At 38.2% G+C, this 20,733-nt stretch overlaps 1 protein-coding gene across 6 annotated transcripts in view; it reads left to right on the forward strand.

Moving 5' to 3' along the window:
• The window catches only part of dennd1a (DENN/MADD domain containing 1A), a 533,820-nt gene that overhangs the window by 218,174 nt on the left and 294,913 nt on the right, over positions 1-20,733 (forward strand). For 5 of the 6 annotated variants that reach the window (XM_043720136.2, XM_043720139.2, XM_043720138.2 and 2 more), the window contains 2 exons: positions 10,987-11,056; positions 11,663-11,743. The exons of the other annotated variant lie outside the window; for it this stretch is intronic. In XM_043720136.2, coding sequence (XP_043576071.1) covers positions 10,987-11,056; positions 11,663-11,743 — 151 coding nt within the window. The remainder of the gene's footprint in view (positions 1-10,986; positions 11,057-11,662; positions 11,744-20,733) is intronic. 6 annotated transcript variants of the gene reach the window in all.

Raw genomic sequence — 20,733 nt, forward strand, 5'->3', positions numbered from 1 at the left:
AGAGAGAGAGAGAGAGAGTGAGAGAGAGAGAGAACCTGCACAGTTACTGCCTTAGCTATTTGAATTTGTGTATCGCTGGACATCGGAGTGCATCTGGGAAAATTAACAAACAGTGAAATTCACAACTAATCTCGTAGTTTAGTATTCCCCCTCCATCTCCTGCGGTTCTACACATAGACAGCCTTGCTGCCCTTTGAGGGGCCCTATTCTCTTCCTAGTTACACTTCTGTCCTTAATGTATTTGCAGAATACCTTTTGATTCTCCTTAACACAATTTTCCCAAGCTATCTCATGTGCCCTTTTTGCCCTCCTGATTTTCCTCTTAAGTATAGTCCTATTGCCTTTATATAGTTTTAATATGAGGTCATGGATAACCATTTTGGGAGATGGTTCGAAGGTTTTGCAGCAGGTTCTGAAAATGATATAAAGTAACATGCCTTTCCTGGTCTTGGGATGTTTTGCAGTCATCAAACTACTTGGATATCATCACTGTTGCAATGTAGGAACCCGTGTTGCACAGCAATGTCTTACAGTCAGGTGATCTGTTTTACTGATGTTGGTTTAGAGGTCAATAAAGATCAGCCAATATTGGGTGATCCCATGTGCTATTTTTCCAATTCATGCCAAGAGATTTGTTGCATCTACTTGAGAGAGCAGATGTATGTGTTGTAATTAGGTTTGCACAGAAAAGAGATGCAAATGTTAAATGAAGCTTCCGACTAACTGTGGAAGAGTTGGCGGAGGAAGTGAGTTTTAAAAAGTTTTTTCAGAGCAGTAACAAGGAAGAATAATAGTTGTGCTATTCAAAATATAGTCGAGCATCTATTTTAATTCCATAAAGTTAATTTGAGTTTCTGCAAGGTAAATATTTTTGAATAATCTGTCGCTACCTGCAAACAAACCTCAGACTAACCTTTAGCTCAGTTGTTGGGAGGGAGATCGTGGTGAGAGCGTGGAACATGTTTCATAACATGATTTGTCTAGTAATTGCTGCATATTTATTTGAAAGAATGTGTATATTTATATTGCTGAGGAAATCACAAAGTTGCGTCCCTGGGATAAAAGGGTTGATGTGCATTAGGAAACTGAGTAAGTTGGCTTTAATCTCTAAGGTTTAGAAGAATTAAATGTGATCTTGTTGAACAATAGAAGATTCTGAAGGGGTGAGAAAGACAGACGCTGATTGGTTATTTCCACTGACTGGGAATCTAGAACATAGAGGAGGTGCAGGTTGAGGTTAAAGTGTCGATTTTCACTTGAAGAGTTATGAATCTTTGGAATTCTGTACTCTAGAAAGTTACAGATGCTACATTGTTGACTTATTTAAGGCTGGGATAGACAGGGCTTTGGTCTTGGGGAATGAAGATAAATGGGGATCAGGCAAGAAATAGAGTTGAAGCCAAAGATCAGCCCTGATTATATTAAATAGCAGAGCAGGCTCAACTGGCCCCTGTCTGCCTTGCTTTTGAATAGAGGAGTGTCAGACAGCATCACATTTCCAAGATGAGTGTCACAATACAACCTATAGTTTGAGGTGAATAAACAGTGATGGATGTCACATTGACAGCCTCAAGAACAATTATTTAAGAGTTAATTATAACTATAAGCAAAAGATTGGGGTGATGTTTTGAAAGTAGAAATGTCAAGAAAGTGCTACAGGAATGATTGTCATTTTCAAAGTGCATACCTATGTATGTGAAAGCCTTGGAGTTTTTTTATGAAAACAAAATCAGAAATAATACAAGAAAGGTAAAATTATCAGATACAATGGGGAAAAAAACAAGGAAGGATAAAAGTAATGTTGAAAAATGCAGAATAAGAAAGGTTGAATCAAAGGAATTTGGAAAGGAAGGGAAGATTTGATTTTAATCACCATGTTTTAAAATGTTGATACATCACCATTCACTTCCTGTTTAATATGGAAATAGGCTTTGAGTTGGCTAGCGTTATCAACTAGCTGTATAAGTTTTTATTTCTCTGGCCCACTTGAATAGTGAAAGTTTTAATTAAATGCTGGTAAGTATAGAATATAGTGACAATTTGAGCAGCTGTTACAGTCTTCACTCGTCAACCAAATGAGCAAAACAGCACTGGTTCCTTTAAAACAAATGAAATTCATTTAGGTTTTCTACTGTAATGCCTTTAACTTGATAAAGTGCGTACCTCTGGACATACATCAAGCAGTGGCAGGGGAAATTCGTGAATCATTTAATTAAAATAACTATCTCTCACATCTTCATGCGCTTGACATAGGGCGATCATAGGCACATTTTTGAGCAAATTGACGGATTCTAATTTTTCCAATTTCACTACTTATGATCATGCACAGCTCATCTTTATTAGAGATTAATAATCAAAACATCAAATACTTTTGGACGGTTTTTGCCGATCATATTTCCCCTCGGCCTGCTGCAAAGATTTTAAGCATCTTGAAAACATGAACAAATGAATGTTGCAGCATCATGATTATTACTAGTAAAATTGTTTATGCCTTTATTTCCAGTAATACTTTACTTGAAGGCCTCAGTACTTTCAGAAGCCTGTATTTGAATTTGACATTTTTTCAGTTAGCTAAGAAATTTACGAATAACATTTGCACCTGTAATTCTGAGAAGCTCTGTATTGTGAAGAATGTCCAGCATGTATTCTTATGATACTTTCACTTCAGTTCATGTGTAACCTTTTCTCATGTTGTAAACAGGATTTCAGTTTATTTTCTCCCCAGGTGGTTTGAAACATGTTGGAGGACAAATTTTAAAAGCTTTCTAAGGTAAAGTTTCAGATGTTTTTGAGCTCTGTGTGGTGCTATTGGGATGAGTAAGTGTTGAAAGAACCTGTGGCCTTACACGCTGCTGGTTGAATCCAGTTAAGTCGTAGCGGATCCAGTTACACATCTCCCTTTAATGTCCTGCAGAAAACAAAACTCATCAGCTTCCTGAGCAGTATTGCAATTGCTGAACTATAATTGGTTAAGCTACATTTGTCAAAAGGTGACATGATCATAGAACCTTAGTTACAAGATCCACATAGTCAGGGTTCTGGATTTGAATCACTGGCCATTAGATCTAACCAAACTACATATTTTGTATTTTGGTCAATACTTAGACAATATCAACATCCTCATTACATATTGTTTGAAACGAGATGTTGAAAAGATGTTACCTGCATATTCACGGTCATAATAACTTATTTTTTCCCTTTAGTAACTGGAGCTAAGTAAACAAACTTCATGTGAAGTTTGTTTTGTTCAAAAAGCTTCAAGCAGATTGGTTTTGTATTTGGATATTTCTTTGTTATAACAAATTGCTGGTAGTTTTAATGTAAAGCTTGTATTAAAAATGCTTATTAATTTTGTTATTTAATTTAATTTGAAAAACATTTGCAGCTTTTGTTTCTGATAGATTGAGAATTTGCCTTGGACACAGTCCTAAAACAAATGGTCTCTGTTGCCAGGTTTTTATAGAGCAAAACAATTATTTTTGTGCTTTTGTATTATTTGCAAGGGGTCAGCCTTGCAAGCAGCAGGCTTTAGCACACGCATTCTATCAAGTAAAATGAGCACAGTTGGAATTCGAAACTTTACTTGAATAAAGCTGTTAAACTTCATTCTCCAACTGGTTTTCTGATAATTTAGTAAATGAAAGGAACTGCATTGCTGTTATACTCGGAGGGAAGAGTATTCAAGTTGCGCCTTGAGAGTATTTGCTTGTTGGATGCTGGTAGATTTTGCGTATGGTCTTGTAGCAAGCAATTCAGTCAATTGTAGACAGTCACAGCCTTTGAGGGAAAGCACAAACCATGAGCATAGGCTTTTAAATGAGTTGAAAATCTTGATGTGAAAATTTTAACAAAGGTATATACATTTACAAATACAAATTCTATAGATGGATGTTCAAAACATGTCAATTACACTGCATTAATCATTTGTAACCTTTATTTTTGATTGCAGTTTCAGTTACAGAAAAATTGAAGCAATTCAGCTTAAGCGGCTAAATCTTCTGGGCAGGCTCCTTCTTTTGAAAATATTGATGAGTTAATTCCAAATAGTGAATGTACATATCAGTCAATTGTCAAATATATTTGTATTTGATTCAAATCAATTTCCCAGAAGAACTTGAATATCAGCCAAATAACACTGCAAGACTTTGTGTGAATACGTGAAATTTGAGCATAATGCGTTCCAACAGATTGTTACATAGAAGTGACATGGGATACATGTTGCATCTCGAATGGCATTACTCACTGTTAGTAGTTTTAGAACAACAGAAGTGTTATGTGGCGCATTAATATTGGAACGTTGATGATGTTAAGTTAATTCAATATTTATTCCATTGTATTATGAAATATTTGAGTGGTTTAGGTATTGGGTTAGTTGGTTTTGTCTGCTGGATGTTACATATTATTATTTTGTCTATTATGCAGAGTTACTTCAAAAGGGCAGGGGATTGGCATAAAGTTAAATGCTCAGAGAGCAAGTGCAGACCCAATAGACCAAATGATTCTTTAATGCAATTTTCCTGTGAAGACTCACAAATAAGTGACCCTTAGTCATAAAGTTATTTTTCATTTTACTTTGGCTGTTATCTTTTTCAAGCTTAGGAAAGTATTTGACAATGTGAATCAGATTAGGTATGTGGGTAGGATAGCACATTGCAATCTATTAAAGAAATTGAAAGATAAAAGCAAGGGACATCTTTTCCTGATTGAAAAGCTTTCCAAATTTTTGATAACAGTCAGAAAGTTTCAGAGCTGAATGTTGCATTTGTCTAAACAACTGAAATAATTGTCGATCAGATACAACATTCTTTGATTGTTTACATGGAATTATCATGCTAAGTGCTAATTAAAATTTAAATTAAAAATTGGATTCTGTTTTAGCGTGAGATCAACCTCTGAAGTGCTGTACCCATTTATTCTGTAGGGAGTAACAGCAAGCTGAATAAAGTGACAGAGAAATATTGAACTTTTGAAATTGGTTTCAATCATGGGGTAAATAAGAGCTTTTGCTACAACTCAATTTTCCAAATTTGATTTGGAATTTTGTGTTGATATTTGTGCATTGATAAAATTTTCCGATTGGAATGTAAAATCAACCATTAGTACTGCCAATAAATTACAACTCCAGATACTGTCATGATTGTACCAAAGCTGTTAAGTTTATCATAGAATCTCAGTTTCTGATAGGAAGAACATTTTGTGCTGTGAAAAGTTGATTTTACAAAGTCTATTTCAAAGCTGATCAATTTTTTTTTAGGATAATTTTTTCCCCCAGTTGATGTTCTGAAATATTTAGGCATCTGTGAATTCTGTAAAATGTCAGCTTGGTTCTGTTGCACCTTGTTAAAGACTGAATGTTGTGGATTCAAGCCTTACTATGGACTGGTGTGCACAACCAAAGCTTCAAATGTCAGTTTGAATCAAGATCCTGTCTTGTCCTATAATAAACACAACCACCTGATGAAGGAGCGGTGCTCTGAAAGCTAGTGCTTCCAAATAAACCTGTTGGACTATAATCTGTTATTGTTTGATTTTTAACTTTGTCCACCCCAGTCCAACACCGGCACCTCCAAGTTATAATAAAGCAGAACTGCAGATGCTGGAAATCTGAAACAAAAATCGATTGCTGGAGAAACCCAGATGGTCTGGCAGCATTGGTGGAGACAAAACAGAACCAACACAACAAGTCAAGTGACTGTGCTCTGAGCTAGTGAGTTTAAGAATAGGAGGATAGAGCAGATGAATGCGTGGCTGAGGAGCTGGTGTATGAGAGACTAATGTACTGGCAGGGAGGTTTACTAGAGTTGTTTGGGAGGATTTAAACTAGTAAGGTTGGGGGGGGGGAGGAGGCGGCGTTGGACCCAGTGAGATCGTGAGGAAAGAGATCCATCTGAGACTGGTACAGTTGAGAAAAGAAGCGACTCAAACAGTCAGGACAGGCAGGAACAAAGCAGGAGTAAGGTAGGACTGATAAATTAAACTGCATTTACTTCAAAGCAAGAGGCCTAACACAGAAGGCAGATGAACTCTGCATGGTTAGAAACATGGGACTGGGGTATCATAGTAATTACAGAAAGGTGGCTTAGGGTTGGCAGCTTAATGTTCCAGGATACAAATGCCACAGGAAAGGGAGGCAAGAGAGGAGGGCGAGTGGTGTTTTTGATAAGAGATAGCATTGCAGCTGTACTGAGGGAGGATATTCCCAGAAATCCATCCAGGGATGTTATTTGGGTGAAACTGAGAAATAAGAAAGGGATGATCACCTTTTTGGGATTGTGTTATAGACCCCCTAATAGTCAGAGGGAAATTGAGAAGCAAATTTGTAAGGAGATCTCCATTATCCGTAAGAATAATAGGGTGGTTATAGTAGGGGATTTTAACTTTCCAAACATAGACTGGGAGTGCCATAGTGTTAAGGGTTTAGATGGAGAGGAATTTGTTAAGTGTGTACAAGACAATTTTCTGTTTCAGTATGTGGATGTACCTACTAGAGAAGATGCAAAGCTTGACCTACTCTTGGGAAATAAAGCATGGCAGGTGACTGAGGTGTCAGTGGGAGATCACTTTGGGGCCAGCGACCATATCTCTATTAGATTTAAAATAGTGATCAAAAAGAATAGACCAGATCTAACTGTTGTAGTTCTAAATTGGAGAGAGGCCAGTTTTGATGCTATTAGGCAAGAACGTTTCAAAGCTGATTGGGGGCAGATGTTCGCAGGTTAAGGGATGCCTGGGAAATGGGAAATCTTCAGAAACAAGATAACGAGAGTCCAGAGACCGTATATTTCTGTTAGGGTGAAAGGAAAGGCTGGTAGCCTTAGAGAATGCTGGATGACAAAAGAAATTGAGGGTTTAGTCAAGAAAAAGAAGGAAGCATATGTCAGGTACAGACAGGATAGATCGAATGAATCCTCAGAAGAGTATAAAGGCAGTAGGATTACACTTAAGAGGGAAATCAAGAGGGCAAAAAGGGGACATGAGATGGCTTTGGCAAATAGGGTTAAAGAAAATCCAAAGGGTTTTAACAAATACATTAAGGACAAAAGGGTAACCTAGGAAGAGAATAGGGCCCCGGAACGATGAGCAAGGCGGTCTTTATGTACAGCTGCAGGAGATGAGGGAGATACTAAATGAGTACTTTGCATCTGTCTTTACTTTGGAAAAGGACATGGAAGATATAGAATGTGGTGAAATAGATAGTGACATCTTGAAAAATGTCCTTATTACAGAGGAGGATGTGCTGGATGTCTTGAAATGCATAAACGTGGATAAATCCCCAGGATCTGATCAGGTGTACCCTAGAACTCTGTGGGAAGCTAGGGAAGTGATTGCTGGGAGATCATGTCTCACAAATTTGATTGAGTTTTTTTGAAGAAGTAACTAAGAGAATTGAGGGCAGAGCAATAGATGCGATGCATATGGATTTCGGTAAGGCTTTCGACAAGGTTCCCCATGGGAGACTGATTAGCAAGGTTAGATCTCGCTGAATACAGGGAGAACTCGCCATTTGGATACAGAGCTGGCTCAAAGAGGGTGGTGGTGGAGGGTTATTTTTCAGATTGGAGACCTGTGACCAGTGGATTGCCACAAGGATCGGTGCTGGGTCCGCTACTTTTCATCATTTATATAAATGATTTGGATGTGGACATAAGAGGTATAGTTACTTTGCAGATGACCCCAAAATTGGAGGTGTAGTGGACAGCGAAGAAGATTACCTCAGATTACAATGGGATCTTGATCAAATGAGCCAATGGGCTGAGAAGTGGCAGATGGAGTTTAATGTAGATAAATGTGAGGTGCTGCATTTTGGGAAAGCCAATCATAACAGGATTTATACACTTAATGTTAAGGTCCTAGGGAGTGTTGCTGAACAACGAGACCTTGGAGTGCAGGTTCATAGCACCTTGAAAGTGGAGTCGCATGTAGATAGGATAGTGAAGAAGGTGTTTGGTATGCTTTCTTTGTTGGTCAGAGTATGGAGTACAGGAGTTGAGATCAAGTTGCGGCTGTGCAGGACATTAGTTAGGCCACTTTTGGAATATTGCGTATAATTCTGGTCTACTTCCTATTGGAAGGATGCTGTGAAACTTGAAAGGATTCAGAAAAGATTTACAAGGATGTTGCCAGGGTTGGAGGATTTGAGCTATATGGAGAGGTTGAGTAGGCTGGGGCTGTTTTCCCTGGAGCGTCAGAGGCTGAGGGGTGACCTTATAGAGGTTTATAAAACCATAAGGGGCATGGATTGGGTAAATAGACAAAACTTTTTCCCTGGGGTGGTGGAGTCCAGGTTTATAGGGCACAGGTGAGAAGGGAAAGATATAACAGAGACCTAAGGGGCAACTTTTTCACACAGTGGGTGGGGTGTATGTGGAATGTGCTGCCAGAGGAAGTGTTGGAGGCTGGTACAATTGCGACGTTTATAAGGTACCTGAATGGGTACATAAATAGGAAGGGTTTAGAGCAATATTGGCCAAGTGCTGGCAGGTGAGACTAGATTGGGTTGGGATATGTGATCAGCATGATGAGTTGGACTGAAGACTCTGTTTCGGTGCATACATCTCTATGACTCTATGACTTAGTCAAAATAAATGCTGCGAGGCCTGCTGAGTTTCTCCAAGGGTGTCAACTTTTGTTTCTGTCTTCTTATTTGGGTGACTACAAGAAAGCAGGAAATGCACCTGGCTAATGTTCTTGAATCTCATCAACATGACCACAAGCAAGCAAAGTCAATTTCTGACTGTGGGACTTTGATAAGACTGGAAGCTATATTTAAAAGTAATCAATTGAATATAAAGTGCTTTAGAAAAACATGAAAATGTGAAGGTGGCTGTACGAATGTTGGTTCCCTACTTTTTAAATATCATTTATCCAGACATCAAATGAATCTTGAGATTTGGTTGTTTAATGTATCAAATTATGGGATGAAATTGCAGGTGGGAGTCCAAAGTATGCATTGCATATTATTGACAATGCCATTCAGATGGGTGGTGGGGCATGTTTTCATGGAGTTTCATTTTGATACTATGGAATAGAATGATATTTGCTGTAATTATGATCCTGTTAGTTACATCACGAGTGCTTGATTTCTAAATTTCTCATATACAGCAGGCATTCTCTAATACTAGTTGTTAGATGCCAATTATTTATAGTGACACGGTGAGTACAGTTAGACTTCCTTGACAGTTTTTCTTGTAAATAAAATTGAAAAGCTGCAAACGCTAAAAAAATCTCTGAATTTAAAACAATGTTTCATGTATATAAATGTGTAATGATGGATTACAAGTAAAGCATCAATATTCTGTCATTTCTTGTTATATATGCTGACAGGCCTGATGATTACTTCTAGCACGTTGTTTTTATTTCCATAGGTATTTTGGGGGGGGGGGATACTTTGATATTGCATTTTTTAAAATGAGTGTACTCAGTAGGATTAAGCTTATACTTGATTTGGAGGAAGAGCATTAGAGGAATGCTGAGCAGGTGAGATTGTGCTAAAGGACGATTGCACTCACACAACATTAGTGTGAATAAGTAAACTTGGCCATTCAGACTGCTTACCCACTGTGTCCCTACAAGACAAGTGAAGGTCAAAATCACCCTCCATATGTTTGTATGTCCTATTAGAGATGGCTGTAAAGCATACTTATGAAAATATTTGACAAAGTGTTACATTGTCATACATGTATTAAAATGTCATCTTTTTCTCATATCTAATGCATTAAATCAATTTATGATGTACCACTAAAATAAATTGCCCTCTCTAGGAATTTTGAACAGAACTTAAAGGCATAACACTTTTTTTCTTTGCAGTCTAGAGATCTTGCCATATTAAAATTATGTTTTGATTTTAGAGGTGTTGCATTTAATTTCCTTCTCTTTCGTTATGATGCACTTATTGTTATCAGCTCATATTTGGCTGTCGTGGCCACAATACATGAATCAACTTTCCATAAACATGAAGTACAGTGAGTGCCAAAGTATTTTTTTCATTTATGTAGTGCATTTCAAACATTTTTGATGTTTGATAGATTAAAATTAATCAGAATTCTAAGGAAAACTCCCTTACTTTTCAATGAAGTAAAGAAAAGCCAGACATATTTCACACCAACAGAGAGGAAATGCCTGAGCTGAAGGACAGCACTCCTGGCAGTGTTGCAATGTTCAGTATTACATTATCAGAATCTCATCCATTTATGTGCTTCAATCATGGAGTGCAACGTTCTGATTTGGTCTTCTCCCTGGTGCTGTTCTAACATTGGTAAGGGGAAGCCCATGCTGTGTAAGAACCCAACTCACCCTGTTTTTTTGTTGAGCCCTACCAGTAATACCACAGACTCTTAGTAAATCCTGTCTGTTCTTGATTGAAGCTGCCTTCAGTCTTAGTAGTGACAACTGCTCCTGTCTGATACCGCTAGGACGACAAGGTTGTCAGCAGTCTGATCTGCTAAGAATTCCCTAAGGCAAAATCAGGGCAGAAATCTCACCAGAAAGTAATCAATGGCATTAAGCCTATACTTGGAGGAAGAGCGTTACAGAAATGCTGAGCAGGTGAAATTGTGCTGAAGGAAAATTGTGCACAGGCAACACTACAGCGAATAAGTAAACTTGACTATTCAAACTGTTCCCAGCCTTAAATAGCTCAGGAGTAACCATAGTATAGCGTGTGGGCTTGTCACTGAGGTTTTAGTCAGGCAGTTGAGGCCCAAGTTGTCCTGTAAAATCAAGAACCATATTATTCCAAGTTATCAATCTAATGAATTGACATAGGTCTTGGCCAGAATTTGGATCACAATTAAACTTGACTCCAGGTGGAACTTCTGGTATGTTTGTGTGAATTTAAATTTGTTTTTTCTCATGTTGTTTTGATGAATGTCTATATTTTAATACTGTTAATTCAGATTTCCAAAATCATCTTTATCCTTTATACCTTTTCTGTTAAGATTATAAGAGGTTTACATATAACATTGATTGGTCTGTATTTAATTTCAGCTATTTACCTTGGTTTGAAGTTTTCTACAAGCTTCTGAACATCTTAGCAGAATACACTGTTAAAGGACAGGTATGGTTCTTTAATGTCATGATGTAAGAATAATGAATTATAATGCAGTGTCAAGAGATATTTCAGTTTATTCAAATTTGTAAACTCTGATTTCTTTTGTTTGTTTGAGATGAACACCTTTAAATATACTGTTTGTCTATTTTAAAAGTGCATTATTAGAAGGTATTTAACAATATATCATGTGTCAAAATCAATTTTTAGCTTTTTTTGAACAGTATAAACTAACTAAAAACTTCAGTATACTAATTTTACAATTGGCTTGAAAGTTTGTGGTTTTTCCTTTTTTATTGCTGAATGATTTTAATAAACTGGTGTATCTGAAATTAAATATAAGAAATACTGACCTATTTCTTTCCAGACTCCTGTGAATGTAGTCTTTTAAATACGATGACTGCAGCACATTTCTTCAGAATGCAACTATGCACACCCTTTTCTGACACTTTTCGAATAACTGGTAGCTAAACTATTAACATTTTTTAATGCTGAATAGGTTTCTGTTGTTTAGGCCAATTATCTTGAAATGTGACTAATCAATCTGTGTTCAGTTGTGATAGCTTTTAAAAATGAATCGTGATTTTTTGTTTAAAAAAATGTGTAATGTTTCAGGACTGTCAGTGGAAGGAATTGCTGGAAACACTATACAACCATCCTCTTCCAGAGCCAGGCTCAACTGTTCACTTAAGTGTGGTAAGTGAAATGTATTTCTGTGCATACATATTTTAAAAAAAAAAGGGGGAGACATTGGCATATTGGGAATATTGTTGGATTGGTAATCCAGAAGCAAATCCAATAATGACAGTTAGTGAAATATGAATTCAGCTAACAAACCTGGGGTGGCACAGTAACTCAGTGGTTAGCACCGTTACCTCACAGCGCCATGGACCCGGGTTTGATTCCACCCTCAGTCGACTGTCTGTTCGGAGTTTGCACATTCTCCCTGTGCCTGCGTGGGTTTTCTCTGGGTGCTTCTGTTTCCTCCCCTATTCCAAAGATATGCAGGTTAGGTGAATTGGCCATGTTAAATTGTCCAGTGTTCAGGGATGTATAGGTTAGGTGCATTAGTCAGGGAAGATGTAGAGTAATGGGTCAGAGTGGGATATTCTTCAGAGGGGCGGTGTCGACTTGTTGGGCTGAAGGGACTGTTTCCATACTGTAGGAATTCTAATTCAAATTCTAATTCTAATCTGGAAGGTAGTTAAAGTTTCAGTAATGGTGACCATGAAACTATAGTCAGTTCTTGTACAAAACACATCACATCTCTTTTGTTAATGTCCTTTGGTGATTGATTTATTGTCACACATACTGAGATACAGTGAAACATGTTGTTTTGCGTGCTAAGCAGGCAGATTATACCAAACAAAGTGCATCAGCGTAACATTCCAGAATGCAGAATACAATGTAACATTCACAGAGAAGGTGCAGAGAGAGAGAGCGAGCAGAATTAACACCTGAGAGGTCTGTTCAAAAGTCTGATAACTGTGGAGAAGAAGCTGTTCTTGAATGTATTTGTATGTGTATTCAAACTTGCAGGAAAGAAAATCTGCTTGTCTGACCTACATGTAACTCTAGATCCACAGAGATGTTGTTGACATTTAAGTGCCCTCCAAAATGACCTAGCCAGCCACTCGGTTTCAAAGGCAATTAGGAATGGGCAATAAATGGCCTTGTTGACAATGCCAACATCTCAAGAAAGAATAAAGAATCTTTTCATAAAAATATAGTGGGCAAATTTTAAAATTGTTTCGTGTTAAGAATTTTTATTAAGTATTGCTATTTAAAGAATACATTCCCACACTACCTTTGGCATCATGTTTGAATGCAGACTTAAACAAAGCATGGCGCATCATCAGAAGTAATGTTTGATTTGAATCAGTGTGCACCACTCCAGGAGTTTCAGGAATTGAGGCTTAAGCTATAGTTATGGGTCCACTATGAATACTGTCTTTTATAGTTTGGGATCAAAGACATACTGTAGAGTATGTGAATCAACCTTTGATTTGGAAAAAGGTAGGAATCCATTAAAAATTAAACTGTGTTCTCTGTGACCCTGTATTTACTGTGATGTCATAAAGGGAATTCATTATCATTATTTCTTGTTTTTTGTTGTTTGTGTGTTAAATTGGTTATTCTTCTTGAATATAATTGGAAAAATAATTTTAATTATTCTTACTTCCATTAACTGTCCTGATTACATTCATTCTGACTCAATGAATTATTAACGTCAACTTGCTTGGAGTGTGAATGCACGGCAGGTTTATGAAGTTAAAATTGGATGAAAGTACCTTTTAGTAATTTTTATTTAAGAAATTCTGTTCCATTTGAACACTATTATTTCAAATGACTTTATGGTGGATAGATAATCACAAACACAGTTTTTAAGTCTTGCATGTTAAGCATCTTGCTCGCTGCATGCCCTTCCTGTCCTTGTCAAATTTGTTTCAAATCATGCTTTAACATGTTAGTGTGGCAATTATGGTTGCGTTCTTTTCATTCAGAAGGTTGTTCTGCAGTGTCCAGCATTGTGGGTTTTAGATGAGATGTCAAACAGAAACTTTGTCTGCTCTTTCGTGTAAAATATCCAACTGGCTATTTTGAACTAGAGCTTGAGGGAGTTATCCCCGATGTCCTGACCAACAATTAACTCCAAATTAACATCTCTCAAACAAATTATATAATAATTACTACATTGCTGTTTTTAACGACAAATTGGCTGTTGTGTTTCCTATACTGTAACAGTCACTAGACTTCAAAAGACTCTCAGTTGCTGTCATGTACACTAACACATCCTGAGGTTGTGAGAGGCACAGTATAAAACCAAGTATTCCTTTCTATGTGCTTTTTTCTGTGGCAGGTTTCTGAAGAAGAGCAAGAGTATTATCTCTCGTCTTGGCCAATATTTATTCTTAAGCCAACATCAGATTATCTGGTCATTATCACATTGCTGGTTTTGGGAGCTTACCGTACTTAAATTGGCTGGTGGGTTTTGTAAATAAAGTGATTCCAGTTTGAAGGTATTTATTTACCCGTGAAGCAAGTTCGGATGACTTCTTGTCATGAGTGTGCTACATAAATGCACTTATATTTGTGTTTTCCCCTTTTGACTCAACATAGCAACAGAATGGGAGGTTTGCTAATAGATATTTAAAACATCTGTGCATATGTGAATAATTTGTTAAGTTATATGGACAGTGCTGCTGGAATACCTGACCCTTCACTGATCTGTGTTAACTTGAACATTGACTTTGTTCTAACTTCTGCTCTCCAAGCAGAATTCATTTCTAGTGTTGAATGTCACTACTATTTTGTTTGCCTGAAACATGGGCTTACTTTCCCACTGTTCCCTCCCATCCAGGCAGCATATAGCCTCATTTTTGGATTTCCTTCAGTACTGAGGTTAATGTGACTTTTGCAAACCACCCCCCCTTCCCCCACCCTCCTCCCTGACCTATTACCTTCATCTCCACCCCCACTCACCCACTATACTCTATGCTACTTTCTCCCCACCCCCACCCTCCTCTCATTTATCTCTCCACCCTTCAGGCACTCTGCCTGTATTCCTGATGAAGGGCTTTTGCCTGAAATGTCGATTTCCCTGCTCCTCGGATGCTGCCTGAACTGCTGTGCCTTTCCAGCACCACTCTAATCTAGAATCTGGTTTCCAATATCTGCAGTCATTGTTTTTACCCCCCCTTCACCTCACAATTCATTCTCCCCCAAGCCCGGGCTATGGCCCTTCAAGGTCCAAGCATATCCAAACATTATGACTTGCATACAACTGACCTGGGGGAATCTCTGCCCTATTTGTTAAATCCCTCCTTTGCCCAGTGTTCTCAGCTCCACAAAATTCCAGACTGTTCTCAGCATTTCAGATGGCTTTTCCCGGACACTGCAATAATGGTCTTTTCATTTAGAATGGTGTAGAGAGATATTTGGCGGATGGGGGCTTTCATTTGGTACATATATGCTCTCAAATGGAGATGTGAGATTGTGTCCAACTAACAAATCATTATAGTCTTGAGTTTTGACCCAGGTCTCTGGATGTTGTATAATCTAATCAGATGTTTTACTTGCTTTCTGCATAATTCATATCCCAATACAAATGATGTGATTGAACAGTGTGTATACAGTTGCTGCTCATTTGTAATTGAAAATGATGTTTTTATTTGCATAATTACTTGCTAATTTTAATTTAGTGACATCATACAAATAGTAATTGTAATAATGAAAAACAATTGTAGAATTAGGCAACTCTGTTTTGACACTTCTCTTCTATGACAACATTCTGTTATACTTGCAAAGATTTTGTCTATCTGATGCTTTCAGACAATTAGTCACCTGTGACATTTCCTCTTGACAAACCAGTGATGTGTATTGAAACAATTTAATTGTCTCTCAAATTCTTACCCCACGATAACCGTAAGCAGCTGCAATTCCTCTCTAATGTTAATCGACAGGTAGTAGTTGTTTGTCCTTGGCAGGTCATTGGCTGGCTGTGGAGAGGCAGAGCCTTTGTAGGAACAGCATGCCTGCCTGACCTAAAGGGCAGGTTGTCTCGGAGGCACTGCAGTCTGATGGGATAGTTCAGCTCATTCCAGGCATTTCATATTATGGTTCAAAAGAATGCTTCTAGTCTGCCCTTTGCTTAAGCATTTCATGGGCAATGGAGCAGGAAAGGATATCAAAGAACAGCTTATGGATGGCTTTGTTTCTTTTAGCTGTTCAGTTGCTGTGGGAGCATTTGAACTGAGTAGTTCAGCTGATGCGGCTAGACAGTTGAAATGGAAAGAGATGAAAAGCGTATTTTTAAAAATTTATCAAATATTATCACCTTTTGCCAGACACTAGATTTAAATCCAAATCAGGAGGAAAATTTGAAGGTATTTCTGCCAAGAGTGCTAAAATGAGAACGAACCATCTCAATTCTGTTTCCAGTGGCACAAAAAGTTTCCTCACAATTTTTAAGATTCATGGATGAGGAAGTCAGTGCTAGATTATAAAAGAATCACAGAAACCTGGGAAAATACCCCCAACTCCCCATGTAAACAGTCTGAGCACCGTTACTCAGAGTGGCAACATTGTTCCAAAGCAATGAAATGGTTATAATTACATTTCTCTCTGCTATTTCAAGCCTTCATTTTCATTAGTTTTTTTCATCCCCTTTGTTCATAACTTGCTTCTCTATACCCTTGAATTTTGAAGGTACGGATTCAAACTTGGCTATGGTTCCGTATGTACCGGCTAACTGTTGTACTCCTTTCTGAACTGGTTACTTTGCCTGAAAGAACCTGGAAAATGTATGCGATTAATTTACTCTTGTGCAAGCATCACAGGCAGTGACCTGTCTGCTGCTGACCTTTATAGATGTATATTTTCAGATAGGATTACGCACACTATCTAGGTAACTATCATTAAGTAATATGGTTTCCTGTAAAGCTTGGCAATGCTGATGCCTATTTTAACAACCCTACTATCAATCTCTGATAAAGGATTAACTAGATACTATTGTAATAAGGTTTTCAAAAAGTTACAAACTCTAGTGCTTGACGTAAAATTGAGAAGAACACTGATGAGAACAACATTTTCCATCAGTGCAATTTTAATAGAATGTATATTTGGTTGAAACTGAGGCCTTCATAAGGTCCTCTGCATCACAGACACTAGTCTTCAACCAATGTTATATTTTGTGATTTCAAGAAATGGCAGAACACAGTAGATGCTACAAAGGTTACGGGCTCTGACAGCATTCTGACAGTAGTATTTAAGACTTCTGCTGTACGCTTAACAAAGCTGTTCCGGTACAGCTACAACACCGGCATCAAAAATTGTCTAGGTATGTACTATGCTCAAAAACCAAAGTAAATCTAATGTGGTCAATTAGCAAGTTATCAGTCAATTCTTGATCATCAGCAAAGTGATGGAAAGGGTCATTGACTATGTTCAAGTGGGATTTGCAAAGGAATAACCTGTTTGCTGATGCTCAATTTTGCTGCTGCTAGAACTCCTGACCTCGTTACAGCCTTTGTTCACTCCAGAGGTGAGGCAAGAGTGGTAACGCTTGACATCGTGATCACATTTGACTGAGTATGGCACCAAGAAGCCCTAGCAAAACCAGTTTTGCTATTGGTTGAAGTCATATCTAATACAAAAGATGATGGTTCTGGTTCTAGGAGGGTCAATTTTCTCAGCTCTAGGACAAAACTCAGGATAGTATCGTAGGCCTAACCATCTTTACCTGCTTCAGTGACTGTCCAGCCATCCTGAAGTCAGATGTGGGGCATGTTCGCTGCTGAATGATTGTACAATATTCAGCACCATTCACAATGACTCATACACTGAAGCAATCTGTGTTCATATGCCGCAAGATCTGGACAAGATATAAGCTTGGGCTAATGAGTAGCAAGTAGTATTCTCAAAACATGTTATGGACGAGGCCAGACCGCTCAAAACATTCTTAAGCAGGCAGCCCAGACTGTAACTTTGCAATTTGTTTTGGTAAGTGTACAGTGAAAATTACCCGGAGTACATTAGCTTGGTTTACCACCATGTTTTGAAACAGATAAACATTTATTCACAAAATTACGCAATGAAACACAATGGAATATAGAATACTCACAGAACTCAGTCTATCCAAACTAGACTTAATTGTGCTGTTCCGAAAAGTACGTGCAACAGTCCCAATAAACAAACCCCTTAACACAGAGCAAAAATGAGACAAAGGCTTATAGGTCCAAATTAGAAGGGCCGAAAGAGAGAGAGAGTTCAGCAGCCTGTTTCCACTGACTCGAAAGTTCTGAACCGAACCGCACAGCTAAGGAGCTGGCCATGCTCCCTTGACTTATACAGGTTACTTCTAAAATATAAAAGTGTTGGCCTAAAGTTTCCTCTGTTTATGTATAAATAAAAGGCCTCTCAGTTAACTCTTTCATCTCTGTACCAAACCAGCTAACTCGGAGCCTGGACTGTTTTAAGACCCTTTTGAAAAAAAATCAAGGGCACAGTATCCTTGAGAAAAGGAACAGCATTTAGAAAAAAAAGGACCAGCTTTTGTGACACCTCTTGCCCCCCCCCCTTAAAAAAACAGCCATCAATACCCACAGATGGCTTAATTTGTATAACCCTAAAAAAAAACTGGTTAATACTCTAAAACACACACATATACTACACTGACTATACACATGCAAACATGCACAACCACATTCAAATTCAGGCCATGGCACACCCACTACTGAACACCTCTATCTCATTTGAGTCTTGACAACGCATCAGCAATCACGTTTTTGCAACCTGCCATGTGCACAATTGTCAAATTGAATGGCTGCAACAACAGGTTCCGTCTAAATGGTCTGGCATTTTGTTCCTTTAAATTTCTCCACAAATGTCAATGGGTTAAGGTCAGTGTATATGATATCTGAGCTGCGTTGCTGGTAATATAAACACTGAAATGTTGTAATGCCTACACTAAGCTCAAAGTCTCTTTCTGAACTGTTGAATATTCTTATTGATGAACGTTCAACCTCCTGGAAAATTACCCAATGGGTCTTTCTATTCTCTTGTCGTCATCCTCCTGCAGGAGCACGGCACTACCATCGATAGCCACCTTGAAAGGCTTTGTGTAATCAGGTGTGGCTAATACTGGGGCAGTGGTTAATAGTTTTTAGGCTGTCAAATGCCTTTTGACAGTCTGCTGTCCACTGAACCTTCTTGCCCTTTTTTTTTAACAATTCGGTGAGTGGAGCAGCCACACCGCTAAACTTTGGCAAAAACTTTCGGTAAAATCCACTCAACTCCAGGAACCGTAGTACTGCTCTTTTCGTCAACGTTGTGGGAAATTCATTTTCACGTCCCTTGGGGCCATTTGTCAGTGTCTAATAAAATGACCCAGGAAGATGACTTCGGCTTTGACAAATTCACTTTTAGCTAGCTTTACTACCAAGCCTGCCTTCTGAAGTCGATCAAACAATTCTGATAGATGTTGTGAATGTTCCTTCTGTGACTGACTGACTAAAAATCACCAGGTCATTAATATACACTCCAAAGCAATGACCTTATTAGTTAATTCTTGAAATGGAGCCAGAGCATTTTTCATACCAAATGGCATGACTTTAAACTGATATAGAGCGTAGCAGGTCGCCTGAAACGTCGATTCTCCTGTTCCCTGGATGCTGCCTGACCTGCGCTGTTCCAGCAACACATTTTCAGCTCTGATCTCCAGCATCTGCAGACCTCACTTTCTCCTTTAAACTGATATAGTCCATTTGGCCTTAAGAAAGCTGAAATTGCTTTTGCTGTTTCTGAAAAAGGTACCTGCCAAGAGCCTCTGAGCATGTCCTACTTAGAAATGTAAGTTGCTTGTCCCATCTTTTCAACACAGTTCTCCAACCATGGAATTGGATATGCATCACTCTTTGTAATGGCATTGACTTTGCAATAGTCCACACGTAACAGTTGGATACCATCAGGCTTTGACACTGTGACTATGGGTGAGCTCCAGTCACTAACTCACTTTGTTTATGCCATCTTGGAGTATGCGTTCTATCTCCTGAACCTGTGCCAACTTTAGAGCGTTATGCCTATAAGGATGTTGCTTATTTGGAACAGCATCTTCTATATCTACATCATCCACAATTAGGTTAGTACTTCTCAGTTTATTTCCAGATATCTCCTAATGTGAGAGTAATAACTCTTTTTCAGGTCATTTCAGTTTTCTTGTGGAAGGTAACTCAATAATTTATCCCAATCTTTGACAACTTCCTCATTGTCCAGTTTGATTTGAGGAATGTCAAATTCAGAATTCTCTGAATTTGGTTCTTCCTTCTGTGCTGTGATCATGAACACATTCTCCTCTTGCTTTCCTTCCCTGTCAAAATACCTTTTGAGCATATTCATATGACACACAGTGAGATTTCTTTCTGTCTGGAGTCCCTATCAAGTAGTTCACCTCACTCAATTTCCTCTTGATTTGATAAAGTCCACTAAACCTTGGTTTTAAAGGTTCACTTATTATTGGGAGTAACACCAGTACCTTATTCCCAATGGCAAAATTGCAAATTTTTGATTCTTTTCCACTTCCTGTTTCATTGTATGCTGCGATACTTTTAAATGTTGTTTTGCCAGCTCCCCCGCTCTATTTAATCGTTCTGTAAAATTTGACACACAGTCCAAATGGGTGGTCTCTGAATTGTAACTTATTAATTTCTCATTAATCAATTCTAATGGTCCTCTTACTTCACGTCCGAAAACTGATTCAAATGGATTGAATTTGGTTGATTCATTTGGTGCATCTCTGATCACAAAAAGCACAAACGGAACTCCCTTATCCCAATCATCTGGATAGTCCTGACTATAAGCCCTTAACATGGTCTTTGGTGTTTGATGCCATCTCTCTAGCGCTCCCTATGACTCTGGATGGTACGTAGTAGATTTGAATTGCTTTATTCCACAGCTATCCATAACCACCTTGAATAGTTTGGATATGAAGTTTGACCCTTGATCTGACTCTATCTCTATTGGTAGTCCATATCTAGCCTAAAATATTTCAGTAATTCTTCTACAACCCTTTTCGCTGTGACATTGTGAAATTGGGACTGCCTCGGGAAATCTAGTTGATATATCCATTATTGTTAATAAATACTTATTCCCAAGCTTTGTTTGAGGTAGGGGACCTACGTAATCAATTA

The sequence above is a fragment of the Chiloscyllium plagiosum genome, unplaced genomic scaffold (genome assembly GCF_037043375.1).
Source record: "Chiloscyllium plagiosum isolate Xiang-an unplaced genomic scaffold, Cpla_swu_hap1 HiC_scaffold_21, whole genome shotgun sequence".
Lineage (NCBI taxonomy): Eukaryota > Metazoa > Chordata > Chondrichthyes > Orectolobiformes > Hemiscylliidae > Chiloscyllium > Chiloscyllium plagiosum.